Below are 20,977 nucleotides of genomic sequence, written 5' to 3' on the forward strand. Positions count from 1 at the left end.
CTACTTATGCTTATGTCCCCGAGTACTTCGGAAGACACGCAGATCCATACTGCGATAGCATGAATCTGGGCTCATGTGTGTGCAGTACAGATGCTCCCATCTTTGGAAGCACTCGGGACATTAGCCCCAAACTCAATTCAATTTAATTCAATGGGGAAAAGTGGTGGAAGGAGGGATTGAGAAGGGATTGGGAATGCTCTATGGGATCCAGAGCCTTCCACCTCCGTAGGTGAGCATCTAACTAACTAATTTCTGTAGCTTCAGTATTGCTTTAATATCCCACCTCAAGATTGGGGTTCTTTACCATGCTTGTACTGGTTCATAAAAGGGGTCCAGAAGTAAGAAGGCTATGGTTTCTGCCATATTTATTTTCATTTAAGCAATACTGGCTGTATAGCCATCCAGCTGACCTATTTGGCTGCAGTAATGTCTGAATCACACACCTTTAACAAGCATGCAGTTAATTGGGTCAGACTAGGGTCAGAGCATCTGATCTGTACACTTGTTCAGGATCTGTGGCTTAAAGTAGATCTGTAGGGAAAACAAGAGCCCCAAGGGGATAGTTACCTTGGGAGGGGGAAGCCTCTGGATCATAATGAGGATTCCCACATCTCCTTCCACCAGTCTGTTCCAGCACTGGCAGCCCCAAGTGTTCAGCCACAAAAATATTTACAATGCCTGCCTCGTGCGTGATTGGGTCTGCTCTACTGCACAGGCACAGATGTTTTGCACCTGTGCAGTAGAGCAGAACTGATCAGGCCGGGCTATTTCCACCGGAGCCCGATCAGAGAGCCGCTAGTGCAGGCCCCCGACAAGCAGTGACAAGGAAATCTTCAGGGGGTCCCTGCGCTGGGTTTCCTCTGTTAAGGAGGAAGAGGGAAACATCTATAGGATACAGAGGCTTCCCCCTCCTGAGGTGAGAGTCTTTGTTACAAGAATAAAGTCTCTTGCATAGTCACCTGCACCACGCAGAGGTTCCCCTTGTTAGTATGTGTCCTAACTCTGGTCCTGTAACACCAGTACATACATGCAAGCATTCAGTGCGTCAAACCTATATTAACATTAGGAGCACATATCCTTGCCGTCCTCTTCTGGGACAGATAGTGCATCAAACTAATACCCTAAGGTAGTCAGAGTTAGGACACATACTAACAAGGGGAACCTCTGCACACGGCTGTCCCCAGTACAGCGTTGCTGCCGACCGCAGCGCTGTACATGTAAATAGACGGCGATTGCGCCGTCTAACAGTCTACCGAGCGGAGACTGAAGGCGGAGCTCAGCTCTGCCCACCAAGCAGGAGATGCGCGCCCCCCCGGCGCGATCTCCTGCAAAACACAGCCCCAGGACTTTACGCCAATTGGCGTTAGGCGGTCCTGGGGCTGCCGCCGCGGCCACACCCATTGGCGTGATGCGGGCGGAAACAGGTTAATGAGCAGCACGGTGGTGTAGTGGTTAGCGCTCACCCCTTGCTGGACTGGGTCCCTGGTCTAAATCTCAGCCAGGGCACTATCTACACAAATTTTGTATGTTCTCCCCATGTCTTTGTAGGATTCCTCCGGACACTCCGGTTTACTCTCAGATCCCCAAAACATACAGATAAGTTAATTGGCTTCCCCCTAAATTTGCCCTAGACTACGATACATAGAACATGTTGGTGCATATATACACACTAAATAATAATAATAATAATAATAATAATTAATGGTGGTCCATCAATCTCAGCTAATGGGCCTTTGTTTGAGTGCCTACTGTGAAGTCAGATTCTTCTTCCTATCCTTCTACATCTACTAAGAATAAAACAGTGTTGGAATCATAATTTATTTATCTATTTATTTATTTATTTTGTGGGCAGCAGGCCAATGCATCGCTAATATTTTATTTTCCTAAACAAACATAATTTGAGGCTTATGCCCCAAGAAAAAAGCCTTTTAATTTGGATGATATTTTAATAAAATATGTTTGGGGCTGCTGCTGATGTCCTGCCCATAACGGATTATTTAATAGAAAAAATGCTGACATATAAAGCGAAAGACGTGATGTCAGTCTGTGGTAATGCATTTGGGAGTACCAGAAATTAGTCTTTGTTAATGTGCATATAACAAGGAGAGAGCCCACACAAATGCAAATTGAAGAAATTAAGTCTCTTCCAGGGTGTTTGCAAAACAAAAGTTTGCCTTCTTAAAACAAAAGGTATTTGCAATAATTCAAGTTGGAGTGAGCATATGATGTCTCACACGATGGATCAGGTTTTTTTTCCCAAACTGACGAAAATGTCCTACTGCACCACTGTACACATGTCCTAACTCTGGCCTCCCATTTCTGTAAAAGGAGATACCGTTTATTATTGTCCGACAAAAGTAGTAATAGCTACATGTACTTTATTTGCTACACTATGTATTGAAAAGCAAGTGCAGTTAAAATTGTTTTTGTTCACATCAACACAGAAAGTCTGGAACACTTGCACACAATTATATCCAAACAAGTCCAGAGCCTCGGGCAAATCTGAGAATATGTTTTTTCAGCACCAAATCACGTTCCAAAAGAGAGTTGTTAAACTATATCCTCTTTAAACTTGCTAGATTTATGTTTACCACAAGCTGATACATTATGCACCATTTTTAATTGCTTGTACGAATATTTTATGTTTATTTATTGACGGGTAATACTCCACAAAAGAGTTATGAAATTAATGGGAGCCTTGAATTGCCATACGCTCTAAATTCATATTTACACTTCTGCAGTGCTTAAAATCCCCTGGAATGTTGTAAATATCTAAAACTATTTACTTACAAAAATACTCAGTCTATTGTGAAAATGTATTGCTTAAAGCATTTCAGTATGCATTATTTATAATGTTATTAATATTGCAGCAGTCTAGCAGTGAGCAGGCTTTCATATAATTTTATTGTCAGCTAAAAGAAGTTGTCAGCGACAGAAATATTTTTATGCTACATTCCTAAGTGTTTTGCAAAAAAAAATGTACATTTCCTAACTTGTTGGCTTTAATTTCGAAAAACATGTATATATATATGAGTAATATCATCTATTTTATTATAAAAGCTTTAGAGCCCCTGCAAGCATTTATTCAGCTGGTAGTGCATTTAATGTGTAAGTGCACTTTTGCCATTGACTCCTTCCTACCAGCCATTCCTCTGGATAATAGCGAGCTTGTCACCCTTGTTCTAAAGTGCAATTCCTTGTGTCCAGAGGGAGCAGGGGCAGACATGTATCATCAGAGCTCTGGGTGGCTGACATTTCCTGCTCTGGAGCAGCTGAATTCTTGTATGGAAGTGCTGAGAGATAATACAAATAAAATAACAGCCACGGGGATCTAGAAGTAGGGCTTAACAGAGAAGGTGTTCTTTAAGTAAGAATATGTTTTAAAGTGTGTTAAAGGCTAAAATCACATTTTTTTTTGCACATCACCTACTGCTCAATGTGAGTTGCCAGTTTAAAAATACCCTTTTCTGGCAACAAAAAGAAATGACATGATTGATGTCCCCCTCTCAGCAACTTCCTTTCTGTCCTCCGGGTGGTGAGGGTGTGTACATACAGAACCATAGAGGATTAGCACACCACTGCTTACAATGCAAATGCAATCAAATTTGCAATGCAGATGTTGGGTTTATTTTATACCAGTTATGCTGTATAAGGTAAAGGCATAGGTTTCCAAGCAAGGAAAAAGTGTTGTACACCTTAATTTGTTCTACTACCACTGTCAATATTTTAATCCTGTTTAAAAACAATACATATTTTGAAAAGGTTTCTTAAAATGCTACTCAGAAATGTTCCCAAATTTCTTCTATATCATATTGTGATATTTTATTATTTGTCTTCCAGGCATTAGCAATGGGGATGATGACAGAATATTATCATTATATATTTACCACTTTGGTAAGTATGAAAACATTGATGGCTTATGAATGCAAGCATACATTTTCTCATAGCAATTTTACGTTGCCATTCTATTAATAAAGTTATGCATAGATAAAAAGTGAAGTTTCTGTACTGGAAACAATATGAGACTCATATCTGTGCTACTAATGTTCTATTTCTTAGCTGTACTACACATACAATTCATTATATCATAACTTTATTTTCACTTCATATTCCCTTAAAATCACTCCAATGGAGAGGTGTTAAGTGGTAGCTTGACCAGACCCTCCACTAGAATTTTGATTGGGTGGCATGGTGGATGGCTGCTTGGTCATACCTCCACAGCACATGAGAGAAAGCAATACATTTCTGCTTAAAAGGCAATAGGGGACCAATAACAGCAGTGTGAGTCACTTGATTGCTTTGCACACCACTGAAATTAAGGTATTTAAATGTTTTTTTCAAGCTTAGGTCATAATGCTTTGACGTTTTGGGAGGGGGGAAGGGAGGGATGTTTGAGGTTAGCAATTGACTTGAAAAATTGATGAAAAGGAATATAGTTCTTTTCTCCCCCCCCCCCCCTTCTACCTCACACATCCCTCATTCGCTTTGAGTAAAAAAGTAAATAATTGGAGCAATAAGGATGCTGATTAGAAGAAATGTATAGGGTAGGTCTATGTACATGCTAACCAATATTCTCACACCTCCAATATGCATTATTTTTCTTGGATCACTTAGGATGACTGTTTACATCTTTGTAGAATGTCTAACTAGGACATCCATTATACTGGAAGCTTACTATTTCTCCCTCATTCCATGGTGGCCATGGATAGGGCTAGGGTTAGATAAACTAGTGAATTTGAATGTGAATTGGGGGCCCTGATGGACCAATACATATGTACAGCTGCAATACTAGTCGGTAAGATACATTGTAATTTACCTGTCATAACAGTAAAATCATTTTTCTCAAAAATGACAAGGTCATTTTCCTTTTTTTTTAGTTGTTCCCACTAACATAACTAACAAATATTTATTATTATAGCACATACGGAGGCTTTGCTATTAAGTGCTAAAGTTGGTGCAAATGATTTTAATGCAATTCACAAAACATAGTAGGAGGATGGACAGATTATTTAAAATTTATAAGCTAAATATAGGGTTAAAAATAAATATGTAAATACTAGAGTTTTTTCATACTTCCTTTGTGCAATTTCAGAATAATTTTTGTTCTACATGAGTGGGCAAAAATTCAGTTGAAGAAGCTGGAAGTCTATGTATGAAACTGTTAATTATCTTTATCTGAGAGCTGGTTCACACTCGGGCACTTTTCAGCACTTTGCTGATTGCCAGCGATCCGCAAAGCGATGTTACTAATGTATCCCTATGGGTTCATTCTAACTGCAGCGTTTGCGATTTGCATAAATCACAGATGAGCTGCATGCATTGCTTCGGGGATGATAGTGATGTGATTCTTGTTCTATTGAATGGGAATCACAACGCGAACCATGGCAAAATTGCAATCATGGTTGTGATCGTGATTTGCGTTTTGAGCATAAACTAGCCCTGACCTGTATCTGAAATCCATGATGAAATATTAATCAGTACTTTTGACAACCTAAGTTGTTCAATAATAAAAATGCATTGGTTTTGATGATTGCAAAGACACTGCGATTGACACAGTAATTGCGGTGCCTGGTACAGAGTAATGCTATCCATTTAACGCAATCACAAATGTAGCGCCTGTTGCATTTTTGCATAGCAAATGTGGTGCTATGTGATTTGTTTTATCTCCCATTTAAGAGAAACTTCTTGTAGCTTTTTTTTTTCCCTTATCAGGAATCGTAATCGTGAATGCCAATTGCACAAGAACCCTGTGCTTGGAAACAAATTAAAATCAGGATTGGATTGCAATACGATTTTTAGTGTGGAAGGGTCTTTGAGTCTTTGAACTATATTGATTACAAACTATTATAGACAGTATATATATATATATATATATATATATATATATATATATATATATATATATATATATATATATATATATATACAGTATGTGTATGTGAAGCAGCCTGATACTGACTCTTTATATAATTATATAATTATTATTTACATATACAACAAAAGCAGACCTAGCAATTTTCAATGCATTTTTCTTAATGAGTGTCTGTCTGCAGGTATATAAAGTTGGCCATATTCCAGTAGAACATAAAGATATCCAGTATGCACTTAGAAAAGTATGTTAAGCATAAAAAAGTGGTAAAAAAAATAAGGTCTAATAATGGATTCATGCTAAAATTGTTTATTATATTTTTTAAATATGAAAATGTATTTGCAGTAATTTTTGTACAATTTTCTATATAATAGATTTCAGACTGAAAAAGTGCTATTTCATTATACAATGCTGTTTAAAGCTGCAGATCACAATTTAATGCAGCAGATAACAAGTTTGATAGTGAGTTGAAGAACATATAGTTCTTGCAATCCACCTGCTGAGGTGGATTACCAGTGTCCAGCTCTTCAGCACTTACATTAAGACGCCCTTTTGCTTGTCTTCCATCTTCTTGCAGTTAGTCTGAATTATTCTCTCATTCAGTTGCCATACAGAGCATTATTCAACAAATGTATAGTTCAATGTTAGCGTTATATCTACTATTTATACATACTGTACCCTTTTAAAAAGATACAGGAACTTTGCTAACTGCCACTATTATTTTCTAAAACTGAATCTGAAAAACTAATCTAAATGCACCATTTGAGGAAGTGATTTAGTCAGTATTAGACATTAATTATCAACACAACATCCATGTAGCAATTTCAAAAATAGTTAGTGGGGGTTTTTCCTCTATCCTGATCAGTTTTGGTCTCCATTACAATGGTAAGGTATACAATAATTACATGGGTACAGTTTACCTGTGTGTTGGAATAAGTTAACTAAACAAATAAAGGGTATTGTAAAGTCCTCAATGGTCCATCTTTAACCTTCCTTGTGGTAACCAGGCTCAGGGTGAAAAAAGGTGTCAGGAGTGGTTATCCCAAGCCTGACTCAGGGGAGCTGCTGGGAGGCTTGTGCAGAGCCTGCAGTGCAGTGGGCATTTCTACTCACCTCCCCTGGGATCTAGACGCCAGCAGCCATTCTTGTTCCGGTCCTCGGAGACTCTGGATCCCTCAGGTGAGATTGCTGTGTGTCATCATAACAGACAGCGATCTCACTATAGGGTTACAGCACCACCCGAAGGATGGAGGGAGAATTGCATTGCTGAATCACAGGGAGGTAAGTAAGTGCAAGGGCTGCTGCAGATCTCTCTGTGGTGTGATTTTTTTTTTTAATTACACTGCTTTTAGACCATATGTATTTCCTTTTAAACAATATCAGTTTCCTGGCTTTTTTGCTGGTCATGTGTCCGTAGACCCCGAGCAAGAAAGCAGATGTAATGCTGGGTCTAACGTACACACAGAAAATACAATAAATCAAGGTCAGATCGAAGCTCGGGCCATACACGAAAAGTCAGAAATGCGTGGTACAGAAGGACTAATGTAGAGCTAGGTCAAAAACCGGCTAAGATCGTTACACAGGTAATCAGATGACTACAGTACAAGGGATAAAGACAGATGCTAGGTCAATATTCAGGCAAATGTCATACACATAGGATCAGATATATGAGGCACAGACAAGGATGAGACAGAGACAAAGTCGTTAAGCTAGCCGAGGTCTATAACGATCAGATGACTGAGGTACAAAGGGAGGAGACTTTAATCAGAGTGGTGGACTTGCCGGATCATACACAGAAATACAATAATCACTATAATTACAATATATATATATTACACAGTTCTAAACTGACTGAAATACATATATATCTGGCTGATGCGCAATATATGAAATGTAGCTCTCAAACAACTATCTCACTAGGATAAGGACCAAGAACCAGCGTACTGATTAGTATCAAGGCTAACGAGCAAGTGAATTCTCTGGCCTTAAATACCCAAGAGGCAGAGCAAAAGCCCAGCCCCCAGAATTGACAGCACCACCTGCAATAAGGTGTCAGCTGATGACATGACAACTGACACCCCATCAGACACGCCTCCTAAGCCTATAAAGGCAGCTCTGAGCTGCGCACGTCCTGCCAGAAGCAACACGCCAACCCACATCTACAGGGGAGACGGGGATGCGAACATTCTGATTCACGTCTACAGGAGAGCCGGGGATGCCATTGACCAAAGAGGAAGAGGAAGCTTCCTCCAGCTGCTCCACACTATCAGAGCAGCCTGCAGAGACCACAACAGGTACATTTGTTAAGCAGATCAGATGTTTCTGACAAAAATCTGACAAGATTAGCCACATGCTTATTTCAGGTGTGTTATTCAGACCCTACTCCAGTCAAAGAGATCAACAGGACAGCCAAGTAACTGTATTGTTGAAAAGGCAATAAATATAGCAGCCGTCATATATCTCTCACAGGTTCCCATTAAACATCCGCAAAATACATTTCAATCTACAGTATTCCTTTCATTCTATCTAACCAAACTGATTTAGAACAGTCCAACTTTTATTCCATGAACTTATTTGTTATTATTTTTGTTATTAGGACCTATTTGCACTGGATGTGGAGCCATATAGGTACAGTGGTGTTAATGTGACTGGATTTAGAATTTTGAATATAGAAAACAGTCAAGTAGTATCTACGATTGAAAAATGGACTATGGAAAAACTGCAAGCACCTCCAAAACCTGATTCAGGATTACTGGATGGATTTATGACAGTAAGCTTTATACATTCAAATATCTTAATATGGAAAACATATAGTTTCTTAAAATATTATATGACGTATATAATTTCTACATAAACCCTTTTGTAACGTAATGTTGTTAATAATATACCATTCCTTATCTATCTGCAGTCACCTAAAAATTGTGTAGGGTTAGGGTATGTGATATTGATAGTTGTGACTAGGAACAACCTTATCATATAATCTCACTTCATTATAGGAACATGTTATGGTTTTTTTCCTTGCTGTGTAAATGCTGCTTGCTCTGCCTTGGCTTACACTGGTAGCTATGTAATTTTGTGTGATCTTCAGATTCTTAAACTTGTCTATAGCTGGTGTCTGTCTCTAAATGATACCAAATCATGATGACAGTGCCCAGCTTTACTACAAATGGACACGAAGGATATTATAAGACTTTCTGTAATTATTCTAGAAGAACAGAAGTTATGTTTTCTTTTGATCAATGATTGAAACAGGTTTACTTAAAATGCTTGAGAGCACCTGTCTAGGAGATGCTAGTGCCACTTACCACAATAGGGACAACAAAGAAATATAATGGGGTAAGGGGATAGGCATAACAGGTCATATCTTTCAAGAGGAACTGCAGTAAAGATAACAATGAAAAAATTGCTCATTGTTTGACTAAGGACTATTTAGTCAGTGCTTGCCTATTGTAAAATCATTCCTCACCCTGATTTACATTCTGAAATTTATCACGGGAGGTGACATCTTTAGTTCGGCCAGGTGATCTGTACAGAATGTTCATTAATGAGAACGGTCAGGAACTTTTCATGACATCACACTATGGAAGGGGTTTCACCACAATATCAGCCCTACAGACCCCCCTGATGATTTATTTGAGAAAGATTTCTAGTGGGAAAGGGGTATCAGCTACGGATTGGAATGAAGTTTAATCCATGGTTAAAGTTCTTCTTTAAACTTGGATGGCTTAACAAGCATGGCAAGGATACTTCCAAGATCCAAGAATGACCAAAGAACCAGATTTATTAACCATAAGAATTATATATCAGAAAACTATTTTGTGCTTTTTTATGACACAGACCAGACTGATTTTCTAGTTTTTACAGAGAACATGTAAACTATGGCTATGGTATAACAAAGTTACATGCAGCCCTCAGTTTACAATAGGTTTTGATGAGTGTTTGACTGGCTGCTTGCCTTTTAGCTTCCTTTGCCAGTGCTACACAAATAACTCGCCCCATTATTAGCAACAGCAGCAACAGCTACCCATAGATTTTACAGGACAAGGTGTTTTTTCTGTCTGTATTGTCACTCTAAAATACATGTTCATATTCAGTTTAATTGTCTGAGTTCCAAGTGCATTTTTTTTGTTCAATTTACCCTTCTTTGTGCTGCTCTTTATGTGCAATGTTTAAAAAACTGTGCTCGGCTTCATCTTTTTATACCAGCTGCTGCTGTTGCTAGTTCTGTGTGAATTCAGTTTTTAAAAAAAAAAAATATAAACAAGCAAAGAAATAATTTGAAATGTTACATAATCAACTGCTTCTCTGCTATTACTTGCCCAGCATAAATGATTTCAAAGGAAAATACAATTTTTTAAATGAATTATATGTATGTGCAACATTTGGGGTTTATCACTACTGATTTTCAGTGTCTCCTTTTACTACGCTAGGCTAACTTTATTGATCCACTGACACCCACGCGTTGTGTCACTGATTCCCACGCTTTATATCTTAAATCTGCTGTCCATCTTAAAGGACTTCCGAAGCCAAAACTAAGAAAATTACACTGTACCTTTTTTCTAGCCGAATCCACAGAGGACGCCCTGCGCGTCCTCCGCTCCGTTCTGCCGTCAGTGTCGGCCTATTCGTTCCCCCAGGGCAAGCCCCGACCCCACCGAACGGGTCGCATCGATGCCACCCCTAAGATGGCCGCCGCCTTGATCCGCGGCTGCGCAGTACGCTTTGCCGCGATTGCGACTGCGCAGCCTTTAGCCCGCCTCCCGCCGCACGCTTCAGGAGGATGCCGGGACCCATACGCGGCGAGAGGCGGGCTAAAGGCTGCGCAGCCGCAATCGCGGCAAAGCGTACTGCGCAGCCGCGGATCAAGGCGGCGGCCATCTTAGGGGTGGCATCGATGCGACCCGTTCGGTGGGGTCGGGGCTTGCCCTGGGGGAACGAATAGGCCGACACTGACGGCAGAATGGAGTGGAGGACGCGCACGGCGTCCTCCGTGGATTCGGCTAGAAAAAAGGTACAGTGTAATTTTCTTAGTTTTGGCCTCGGAAGTCCTTTAAAGCGGATCCGAGATGAAAAACTAACTATAACAAGTAACTTGTCTATATATCTTATCTAAAGTTTAGATAGTTTACACAGCATATCTAGCTGCAAACAGCTTCAACAGTTTATGATTATTTATTCCTGTGATACAATGAGGGCAGCCATATTCTGTTTGTCACAGGCTGAGGGCTGGAGATGCTATCAGCTTGCCTGTGTGTAATGTGACAAATTCAGTCTCCTCTCCTCCTCTCTCCTCCCCTCTGCCTCTGAAATCTCTGGCTAGTAATTTCCTCCTCCTCCTGGCCAGACTGAGCTCCCATAAGCCCTTGCTACAGTGCCAAGGCACTCTAAAAAGCTGTAGGCGAGGCTTGTTTAGTTTATAGGGAATTACAGTATTAAAACAAAACAAAAAAGGTATGTGGCTTAAGGAATGCCCTATAAATTATGAGAAAGGAACACAATTATGCAATGAAAAAAAGTTTATCTTGGATTGACTTTAATTTACTTTAGCATCTCAAATTCTTGCTGTCTTCTACAGCCCACTTAATATTGATTTCTTCTGACTCATTACTCTCCACCATCACTGACCCTATGGTCTGCTGTCCCCTACCCCTATACCAACTCTGATTTCTTTCCCCTGCATCATCCCAGCTGTTATTGGTAATAACAGGCTTTACTTCCTTCAGTGACCTTATGCTACTTTGTGATAGTGTACCCTATCCCCTTTTTCCAACACACACACACACACACACACACACACACACACACACGCACGCATGCACGCACGCACGCACGCACGCACACTCTTTTAGTGAAAGGGGAGGGTGACAAAAATGTAACAAGAAATAAAAAGTAGAAAAAAAAAACACACACGTTTGATTAAAAGTTAAGATATTTGTATTATTTTTACCTTATGTGGCACGAAATGATAAAATAAGATGTGTGGAGAATATGTGCATTTTCTACCTGAAACTCTACTTCATGCAGCAATATAACACGCACCTACTAAGATCTGGGAATATAAGCACTGAAAATAAATGCTATACTGTCTATTATGTATTTTTCTACTACAGGATAATAACCTTCATGTCTCCTATGGGAGGTATTTATTTTACACAATTCTTTGTCACTGTATTCGTGTTAAATGAAGCAGTGATAATTCTGGGCAGCCTGGAAATATGCACGTGCCAACACTTCTCATGGTGTTTTCACTGCTAGAAAAATATAGGACGCTCAGCAAAGATCTTAGCTTTTGAGACAAATACCTATTATTGCTATCAGTACACACTCATTTGTCATTATATAGCTCCACAGTGCTTACACATTACGCCTTTACTTTAGCTGAAGAAATAAATAGAAAAAGGAATTGGATTCATGGATGGGCTCACAAGGATCAGTTAACTCATTTAATTGGTCCCTAAAGCAGCAGTCAGAGTTTAAACATTTATCAAGACAACATTGAACTATTGCTGTGTTTTTAAAAGTGTATGTGCAGGTTGATGATACAAATGAGTGACCGAGATAATTGCTATAATTTCAGATGCCACTGTCAACAGTTTATTTTTCTCCTTTTGTAATTGCATTTACTATTGTGCCTTTATGCTGTTAAGCTATCAACACAGATGTACAGGTTGCATTTATAATGATAAAGATCACATATTTTTAAGATACATTATCATTTACACTTCTGTGTGTTTATGAATACGTGGATTTTTACATTAATATTTTTCAAAACATTTTTTATATATATTATGTTTTAGTCTATAGTAGTAGTAGATCTAATTGTCATGAAAAAATAAAACAGCTATTTACTTCTGGACCAAGGTAGTTGAAATCTATGCCCTGTTTATGGCCCGTTATCCCTGCCAGGGCATCGATTTGAGCTACTCACTGCCACACATTGACGTCACTCTTGTCACTCTAATTCTCTGGCACCACTGCAGCCCACTTGCTTAGCTGACCTAGTGACAACTGAGCTCCATACACTGGTTAGGAGCTAATTTCATTGGCTCCTGACCCTGGTATCACTTTGAGTCAATTACAGTGAACACAGTGGGCTTGATTCACAAAGCGGTGCTAACAGTTAGAACGCTGATGAAAAGCCCTTTATCACGCCTAAACTCAGTTTAGGCGTGATAAGTTTAGGTGTGATACGTTTAGGCGTGATAAGTTTAGGTGTGATAAGTTTTGCGCTAGCAAAGTCTGGTGCACTTCGCATAGAGTTTAATGGCGCTGCTTTGCATGTGGGACTTTGCGCGATCTAAACTTATCTAAACTTATCACGCCTAAACTTATCACGCCTAAACTTATCACCCCTAAACTGGCTTTTCACCAGCGTGGTGCAATGGTTATCACGCCTAAAGTCTCTAACTGGGTTCGCACCGCTTTGTGAATCAAGCCCAGTATGTGAAATAGGGAAAAGACATCTCTGGTCCTTAAAGAGAATCTGTATTGTTAAAATCGCTCAAAAGTAAACATACCAGTGCGTTAGGGGACATCTCCTATTACCCTCTGTCACAATTTCGCCGCTCCTCGCCGCATTAAAAGTGGTTAAAAACAGTTTGAAAAAGTGTGTTTGTAAACAAACAAGATGGCCACCAAAACAGGAAGTAGGATGATGTACAGTATGTCCACACATAGAAAATACATCCATACATAAGCAGGCTGTATACAACATTCCTTTTGAATCTCAAGAGATCATTTGTGTGTTTCTTTCCCCCATGCACTGAAGTTTCAGGCTGCTCTTTTCTTCTTGCAAACAGCTTTGCCCTTGTTTGTAATTCCTCAGTATGTGAAAGCCCAGCCAGCTCAGAGGACGATTTATCCAGCTGATTAGAGCAGCTTCTCTCTTCTCTCTTATCTAAATAACACACAGGCAGTGTGCATAGAGGGGCCAGAAAGAGTGAGTTCATAGCAGAACCACAACACTGAAGAACTTGGCAGCCTTCCAGACACAGGCCGACAAGTCTGACAGGGGAAAGATACATTGATTTATTACAGAGACTGTCATAGTAGAAAGTGCTGCAGTTAGCCAGAACACATTAGAATAGCTTTTGGAACATGTAGGATGATAAAAAACAAGATGCAATTTTTGTTACGGAGTCTCTTTAAAGGGAACATAAACTGAGAAGTATATGGATTTTTCCTTTTAAAATAATTCCAGTTGCCCTACTCTCCTGCTGATCCTGTGTCTCTTAATACGTTCAGCCACAGCCCCTGAACAAGCATGCAGATCAGGTGCTCTGGATTAGCTGTATGCTTGTTTCAGGGTTGTGATTCAGCCACTGCTGCAGTCAAAGAGATCAGCTGGACTGCCAGGCAACTGGTATTGTTTAAAAGGAACCATCCATATCCCTCTCAGTTATGGTTCCATTTAAAGTGATACTCAGAACTTCCTCTCTCCTCTATAAGATCAGTTGCAGCAAAATAGCCTTTCCAAAAAAAAAAAAAAAAAAAAACATTCTTCATTACAATTTAAGGAAATCCTAAAAAACACTCAACTTTACTTGGCTTCAATTTTGCAGAAGACACTGAAAGGGTTAAGCCTCAGTGTTTAGTGTATGGAGAGCTGCCTTGGCAGAGCTCTCCTGCAGTCTGTGCACAGTTGCTGATAAGAACTATTTAGACAGGTTAGTCTGTCTAAGCAAACACAGAGAAGTATATTTCTTAGTAATTAAATGTGGAATAAAGACTTTTCATTGTGTGCTGTGCAAGAGTATGGGTTGGCTTTAAGGGGTCCGAGATGTCCAGTATGAAAAGAGATCAAATAGGTAGGGACATACAATGTGAGCTGATTCAAACTCTTCTGTTGCTGCACTGCCGGACTAGCATATGTATACTATAAACTGTATACATGTGTGTGCACACGTAAGTACAATTACTTGCAGGGTATGTAAAAGACCATGCTTTATCAGTCATCATTTTGCACAACTGCTGATTATTTATTTGCTAAATTATGCAAGGGGGTACCTGCTAGGCAAGAAGAAGGCTGCAAATGAGCTTGACAATGTATGTGTATGTGCACTGCTACCAAATTAATTTCAGTGGAGACATGCAGGGAGGTTTATGCAGTCAGACATGGTTATTGCAGTAGTTTACAGTCCCAGCACTCACCTCATAGGTAGGAAGCACCACATCATTATATGGTAATGTGCACACATTACCTCTAAAGATTTCAGTTCCCCAGCCCAGAAAATTAACTTACCAAAGAAAGATAATAAACATTTTACAAAATGCAATTCATGCTCTTTACACATTTTGCCAAATGTATACGCAATTTTTAAAAAAAAGTAAAAAGAAAGAAAGAAAAAACAACCTGTCAAGCTGAATATTTGTGCTATTTTCGCTGGTGTGAATCAGTTCAGTAGCTTTAGATTCCAGCCTATTAGTTAACTTTTTTCTGTTTGACGATTTACTTAGGGTATGTGGTGAGCAAGCTGTAAATGTGCATTTTTCCTTTCCCCAGTGAGTAATTATGTTTCTTCAAGTCAGAAAAACAGTTTAAACACTCTGAAAGTGAGATGTAAACTAAATGCTTGCATTCCTCTCTTGGTGATGCATGAAGGTTTTACAGTATATCATAAGCAGTTGTAGCAAAAGTAAATATTATACAAAACTCAACATTAAAAGGGAAAAATAAAGATATAAACAGCATCCAGTATTAACAAATGATAAAACGTATTCACATTGAAGCATTACTGGTGTTTATCAATGCATTGCTAGCCTTCAGTAAAGATGGCCCGAACCTCCAATTTTAGGTTCGCTAACCTCCGCCAAACGTTCAATTTGCGCTAACTTCCGCAAACCGCAATAGACTTTAATGGGGAGGCGAACTTTGAAATCTAGAAACATTTATGCTGGCCACAAAAGTGATGGAAAAGAGGTTTCAAGGGGTCTAACATCTGAGTTTTTGCATGGATGAGTGGGATAGATGCCAAAAGTCCTGGGGAAAAATCTGGATTTTACGCAAAGCAGCGTTTTAAGGGCAGAAATCACATTGAATGCTAAATTGGAGGCCTAAAGTGCTTTAAAACATCTTGCATGTGTATACATCAATCAGGGAGTGTAATTAGAGTACTGCTTCACACTGACACACCAAACTCACTGTGTAACGCACCGCTGTTTGCGTAGTGATGGCCGTGCTGGACTGGTGCGCACAATGGCGAGATTGCTCTTCCTCACTCAGTGATGTCACGTAATGTCTGAATGCCTTGTCAACTTTCGAATGTTCTTTCTCTACCATTGTTAAAGCTTACATCTATTTTTTTAAATACTTGTTCTGCTTGCTGTTCAGTACCTGCAAAGAGAATCTTTTATGGAGGGCAAGTCTGCCATTGTGAGTGACCACGGGTAATGGCCGGGGAATCAGGGTTCGACTCCGGTCCAGAATGGGAGCCTGAGAACTGGCTACCACCACCACACATCCAAGTAAGGACCCATTTGCTGTATAAGTAATGTACCTGCCCTGACTGTGCTTTGCAGACTAGGCATCTGTGGTCAGGTGGACCCTTGACCAAGCGCAAGACAAACCAAATCGAAAGCATTTGCCAAGAATGTGTTATGGAGGGCAAGTCTACCATTCATTCAACTGTGTGAAACTTTCTATGGTACTTTCTCAGTAGCATGGTGACCATGGGTAATGGCCGTGAAATCCTGGTTAAATTCTGGTCTGGAGTGAGAGCCTAAGAAATGACTACCACCACCACACATCCAAAGAAGACAGCAGGCACGCTGTGGGCAAAGGAGCAGGAATGGCTACCACACATCCAAGGAAGGCAGCAGGCATGGCATGCACGTCCTGAGGTAGTGACCAAAAATAACAATACAGGAGGACTTTCGAGGCCCTGCTGTATATGACACTGATAGACTGTACTACCTTTAACGAGAATCGGTTATGGAGGGCAAGTCTGCCATCCATTCAAGTGAAAGGTATGCACTGACTGCCAGGTATAATACAATGTGCAGTCAAATATGCAGTGAAAGGTATGCGGTGACTGCAAACAGCTGTTTGTGTAGTGACGGCCGTGCTGGAGTGGTGCGCACCATGACGAGAGTGCAGGTGATGGCGGCTTTCCAGCCCACATGGTCGCCGGGCTGAGGTAGCTGAATGACAGAGCAGTGACTGTCCAACTGATCAAATTTGGTCTGTCCACAATGAAGCAATGACCTTATTATCTTTGGTGTTCCACCCCCGAGACACTCATATAGCTGGCGGTCATTGCTTCATTGTGATATGCAAGCCCTTTCACCGCGGCAAGGTAATGATCACGAAGGGGAATGGGCACATGTACATGCCTTTTGTTTTGTTGTTGCAGCTGCAGTGGAGCCAGAAAAATTAGGCAGGCATGTACACGCACCAGAAAAAAATATTATAGCAGCCGCTGCTAGCAGCAGCCTTAAAAATTCAGGAATCCGCCTGGAGTCCTGGACCCTGTTGGTGGAGAAGGCAGTCAAGCAGTCTGCGGGCAGAGGTGCTGTGTGGGGAGTGACTTAGTCTTGGGGCAGGCAGCCAGTCACATGGCGTGCAGGCAGAGATGCTGTGTGTGGGGACTGATTTAGTCTTCGGGCGGGCAGTAGCCCTCCGGGATCCATACCTCATTAGTTTTGTTAAAGGTGAGGTACTGAACACTTTTGTGACTTAGGCGACTTCTCTTCTCAGTGACAATGCCTCCAGCTGCGCTGAAGGTCCTTTCTGACAGGACGCTTGAGGCAGGGCAAGGCAGAAGTTGGATGGCAGATTGGGACAGCTCTGGCCACAGGTCAAGCCTGCACACCCAGTAGTCCAAGGGTTCATCGCTGCTCACAGTATTTACATCCACAGTTAAAGCCAGGTAGTCGGCTACCTGCCGGTCCAGGTGTTGGTGGAGGGTGGATCCGGAAGGGCTAAGGTGAGGCGTTGGACTAAAGAATGTCCGCATGTCCAACATCACGATGAGATCGCTGGAGCATCCTGTCCTTGCCTGCGTGGACATGGGAGAAGGATTACTGATAGTGGTACCTTTATTGCATTGTGCTGTGACATCACCCTTACATGCATTGTAAATCATAGTTGCCAGCTTGTTCTGCATGTGCTGCATTGTTTCTGCCTTCAGGTGATTTGGAAACATCTCCGCCACTTTGTGCCTATATCGAGGGTCTAGTAGCGTGACCACCCAGTACAGCTCATTCCCCTTGAGTTTTTTCATATGAGGGTCCCTCAACAGGCTGGACAGCATGAAAGACACCCTCTGCACAAAGTTGGATCTAGACGTACTATCCATCTCCTCTTGCTCTTCCTCAGTGACGTCAGGTAAGTCCTCCTCCTCCCCCCAGCCACAAACAATACCACGGGAACGTCGAGCAGCACAAGCCCCCTGCGACGCCTGCTGCGGTTGTTCTTCGGACACCGCCTCCTCCTCCAAAGGTACACCTTCCTCTTCATCCGAGTCTGACTCCTCTTCCCCACATGACTCTTCCTCCTCCTCCGCCCTCTATGCTGCCGCAGGTGTTGAGGAAACATCTGGTTCTGATGAAAATTGCTCCCATAACTGTCCCTCCCGTAACTGTTCCTGTTCACGCTCCTCCACAGCTTGATCCACCACTCTACGCATGGCACGCTCCAGGAAGTAAGCATACGGGATCAAGTCGCTGATGGTGCCTTCACTGCGTGTGAGAATCTGCTCAGCTGCCTGTGCAGACAGGCAGCGTTTTGACCACTGTTCACGTCTGCATTCTGCAGGTCTCTTTAAGAGAGACCTTCTGTCAGTTCTGCAGCTTGTGTTGCTGAGGAATTTGCATACATTAGTCATGCAAATCCCTTACCTGCCTTCTTTTGATGACTGGCACTATAAAAGCATTCTGCTCCCAGAATGCTTTGCTGGACAATTCCCTTCCATGGTCTGTTCCTGATGGACACTGCTGGAGTGTCAGCCGGTGCTATGTAGTATACACTCCTAGTGAGTGTCAGCCATGCTACTTCTCGTTGAAGATTAGTTTAGAGTTATTTGTGGGACTGCGTTAGGCAGATTCCCTAGTCTAGTTAGGATTGTATTATTTGTATTGCCTGTTCTGTCTGTCTGTGGGGTGCTAACCAGAGCAGCGGTTGCTACTGGTAGGCCCTTCTGTTCTGTTATTATCTTCTCTGGATCGCACTAGTCTCTTTGCGCTAGTGCTGTGGATCCTTCTGTTCTGTCTTCTGGGATCGCGCTAGCCACTTTTCGCTAGCGCTGGGGATCCTTCTGTTCTGTCTCCTGGGATCGCGCTAGCTACTTTTCACTAGTGCTGGGGATCCTTCTGTTCTGTCTTCTGGGATCGCACTAGCCACTTTTCGCTAGCGCTGGGGATCCTTCTGTTCTGCTACTCTGTCTCCTGGGATCGCGCTAGCTACTTTTCGCTAGCGCTGGGGACAGGCCCGGATTTACCTCACAGGAGCCTATAGGCACAGATGTCTTGGCACTTCACCCTCCATGAACCTACAACCCCCCACTGAACCACATCGCAAGTGTGCTGGCTGACTCAACTGTCACTTCTCCCTTACTTCCCTTGCATGTCATGGGTAGCTACAAATGTCCCTTAGTATAAGGTAACCAGAAATACTCTCAATATTAAGTAGTTAGAGGGTGTCCCTGACTGAAGGGAGATCTTGTCATTGAAATGCCAAGAGCATAGTGAGTAACCTCTCATTTACACTTTCATCAGGACTCTGCATAGGGAAGGAGGCGCTTGGGGAGAGGTGGAGCCGCCTTTCCATCATCAGGCGCCTGTAGGCACGTGCCTACAGTGCCTTATGGTAAATCCGGCCCTGGCTGGGGATCCTTCTGTCGCTTGTCCCTGTTTTCGTGTGTCTGTCTTGTCTGCTGCGCTTGCTGGAGGCTCGGTGAGGTAACCGTTAAGCAAGCGCTCGCGTCCTCTGTTTCATGTTTGTCTGTTAATGGTTAGTTAGGCGTGCTTGTCTATTGTGCTTATCACGTGGAGACCACGCATAACCGCGTGCACTGTTGCGAATGAGTGCAGTGTTCGCGGTTAGCTAGCGTTTGTTATTTTCCGTATCTCCTTATTGTATTATTTGCTGTGCCTTTGCTACTCTCGTGCTCCGCCTTGCTGTAACCTTGTGTCACGTCTGGCAATCGCACCTCTCGCGATCGCGTTCCTGCTTCTTATCTGCTGTGGTGTGTGCACAGTCGCGGGTTGGCGACTAATTTTATGCACACACACACAATCTGTCTCTGTGCTCACTCTCAATCGCTTCTCTTGCAATTGCGTTTCTTCCCTTCGTACAATTCCTGTCTGGCGTGTGTGGTAGGGCAGAGGAGCTTTTCCTCTGCACTCCACAGCTCCACCTGCCGACAGGAATTTTCCTCTGCAGGTGCATAGCACCTAGCCTGGGTGTCCTCAATTATACGCTTGTGGAGGAAATCCGCCGCGTAAGCGCACGTCTGGTGCGCTGACCACGGAGACGATTCCGCAATCGTTACACTGCGACTCACTAGGTTGGTCACCTCCTCAAATGGCCGCATGAGCCTGCATGCATTTTGCATCAGTGTCCAGTTGTTGGGCCAGAACATCCCCATCTCCCCAGATTGTGTCCTTTTACTGTAATTGTACAGGTACTGGGTGATGGCTTTCTCCTATTCTAGCAGGGGAGAGAACATGACCAGGGTCGAATTCCACCGAGTCGGGCTATCACATATCAAGCGTCTCACCAGGAAGTTTTTTTCCGCTGAATGTCTGCAAAGCGTGCCATGGCCGTGTAAGACCGCCTGAATTGCCCGCACAACTTCCTGGCCTGCTTCAGGACGTCCTCTAAGCCTGGGTACTTTGACACAAATATTTGAATGACTAGACTCAGCACATGTGCCATGCAGGGTACATGTGTCAGCTTTCCCAAATTCAAAATGGAAAGGAGATTGCTGCCGTTGTCACACACCATGTTGCCGATCTCCATCTGGTGTGGGGTCAGCCACTGATCCACCTGTTTGTTCAGAGCAGCCAGAAGAGCTGCTCCAGTGTGACTCTCGGCTTTGAGGCAAGACATGTCTAATGCTGGGAATAGACCATACGATTTTCTGTTAGATTGTTCTGTTAGATTTTTCT

General features: G+C 42.1%; 1 protein-coding gene across 3 annotated transcripts in view; it reads left to right on the forward strand.

The window, feature by feature from the left end:
* GRIK2 (glutamate ionotropic receptor kainate type subunit 2) overlaps positions 1–20,977 on the forward strand; it is an 853,883-nt gene that overhangs the window by 445,567 nt on the left and 387,339 nt on the right. For all 3 annotated transcript variants that reach the window (XM_068231225.1, XM_068231227.1, XM_068231226.1), the window contains 2 exons: positions 3,841–3,894; positions 8,466–8,639. In XM_068231225.1, coding sequence (XP_068087326.1) covers positions 3,841–3,894; positions 8,466–8,639 — 228 coding nt within the window. The remainder of the gene's footprint in view (positions 1–3,840; positions 3,895–8,465; positions 8,640–20,977) is intronic.

The sequence above is a fragment of the Hyperolius riggenbachi genome, chromosome 4, assembly GCF_040937935.1.
Source record: "Hyperolius riggenbachi isolate aHypRig1 chromosome 4, aHypRig1.pri, whole genome shotgun sequence".
Taxonomy (NCBI): domain Eukaryota; kingdom Metazoa; phylum Chordata; class Amphibia; order Anura; family Hyperoliidae; genus Hyperolius; species Hyperolius riggenbachi.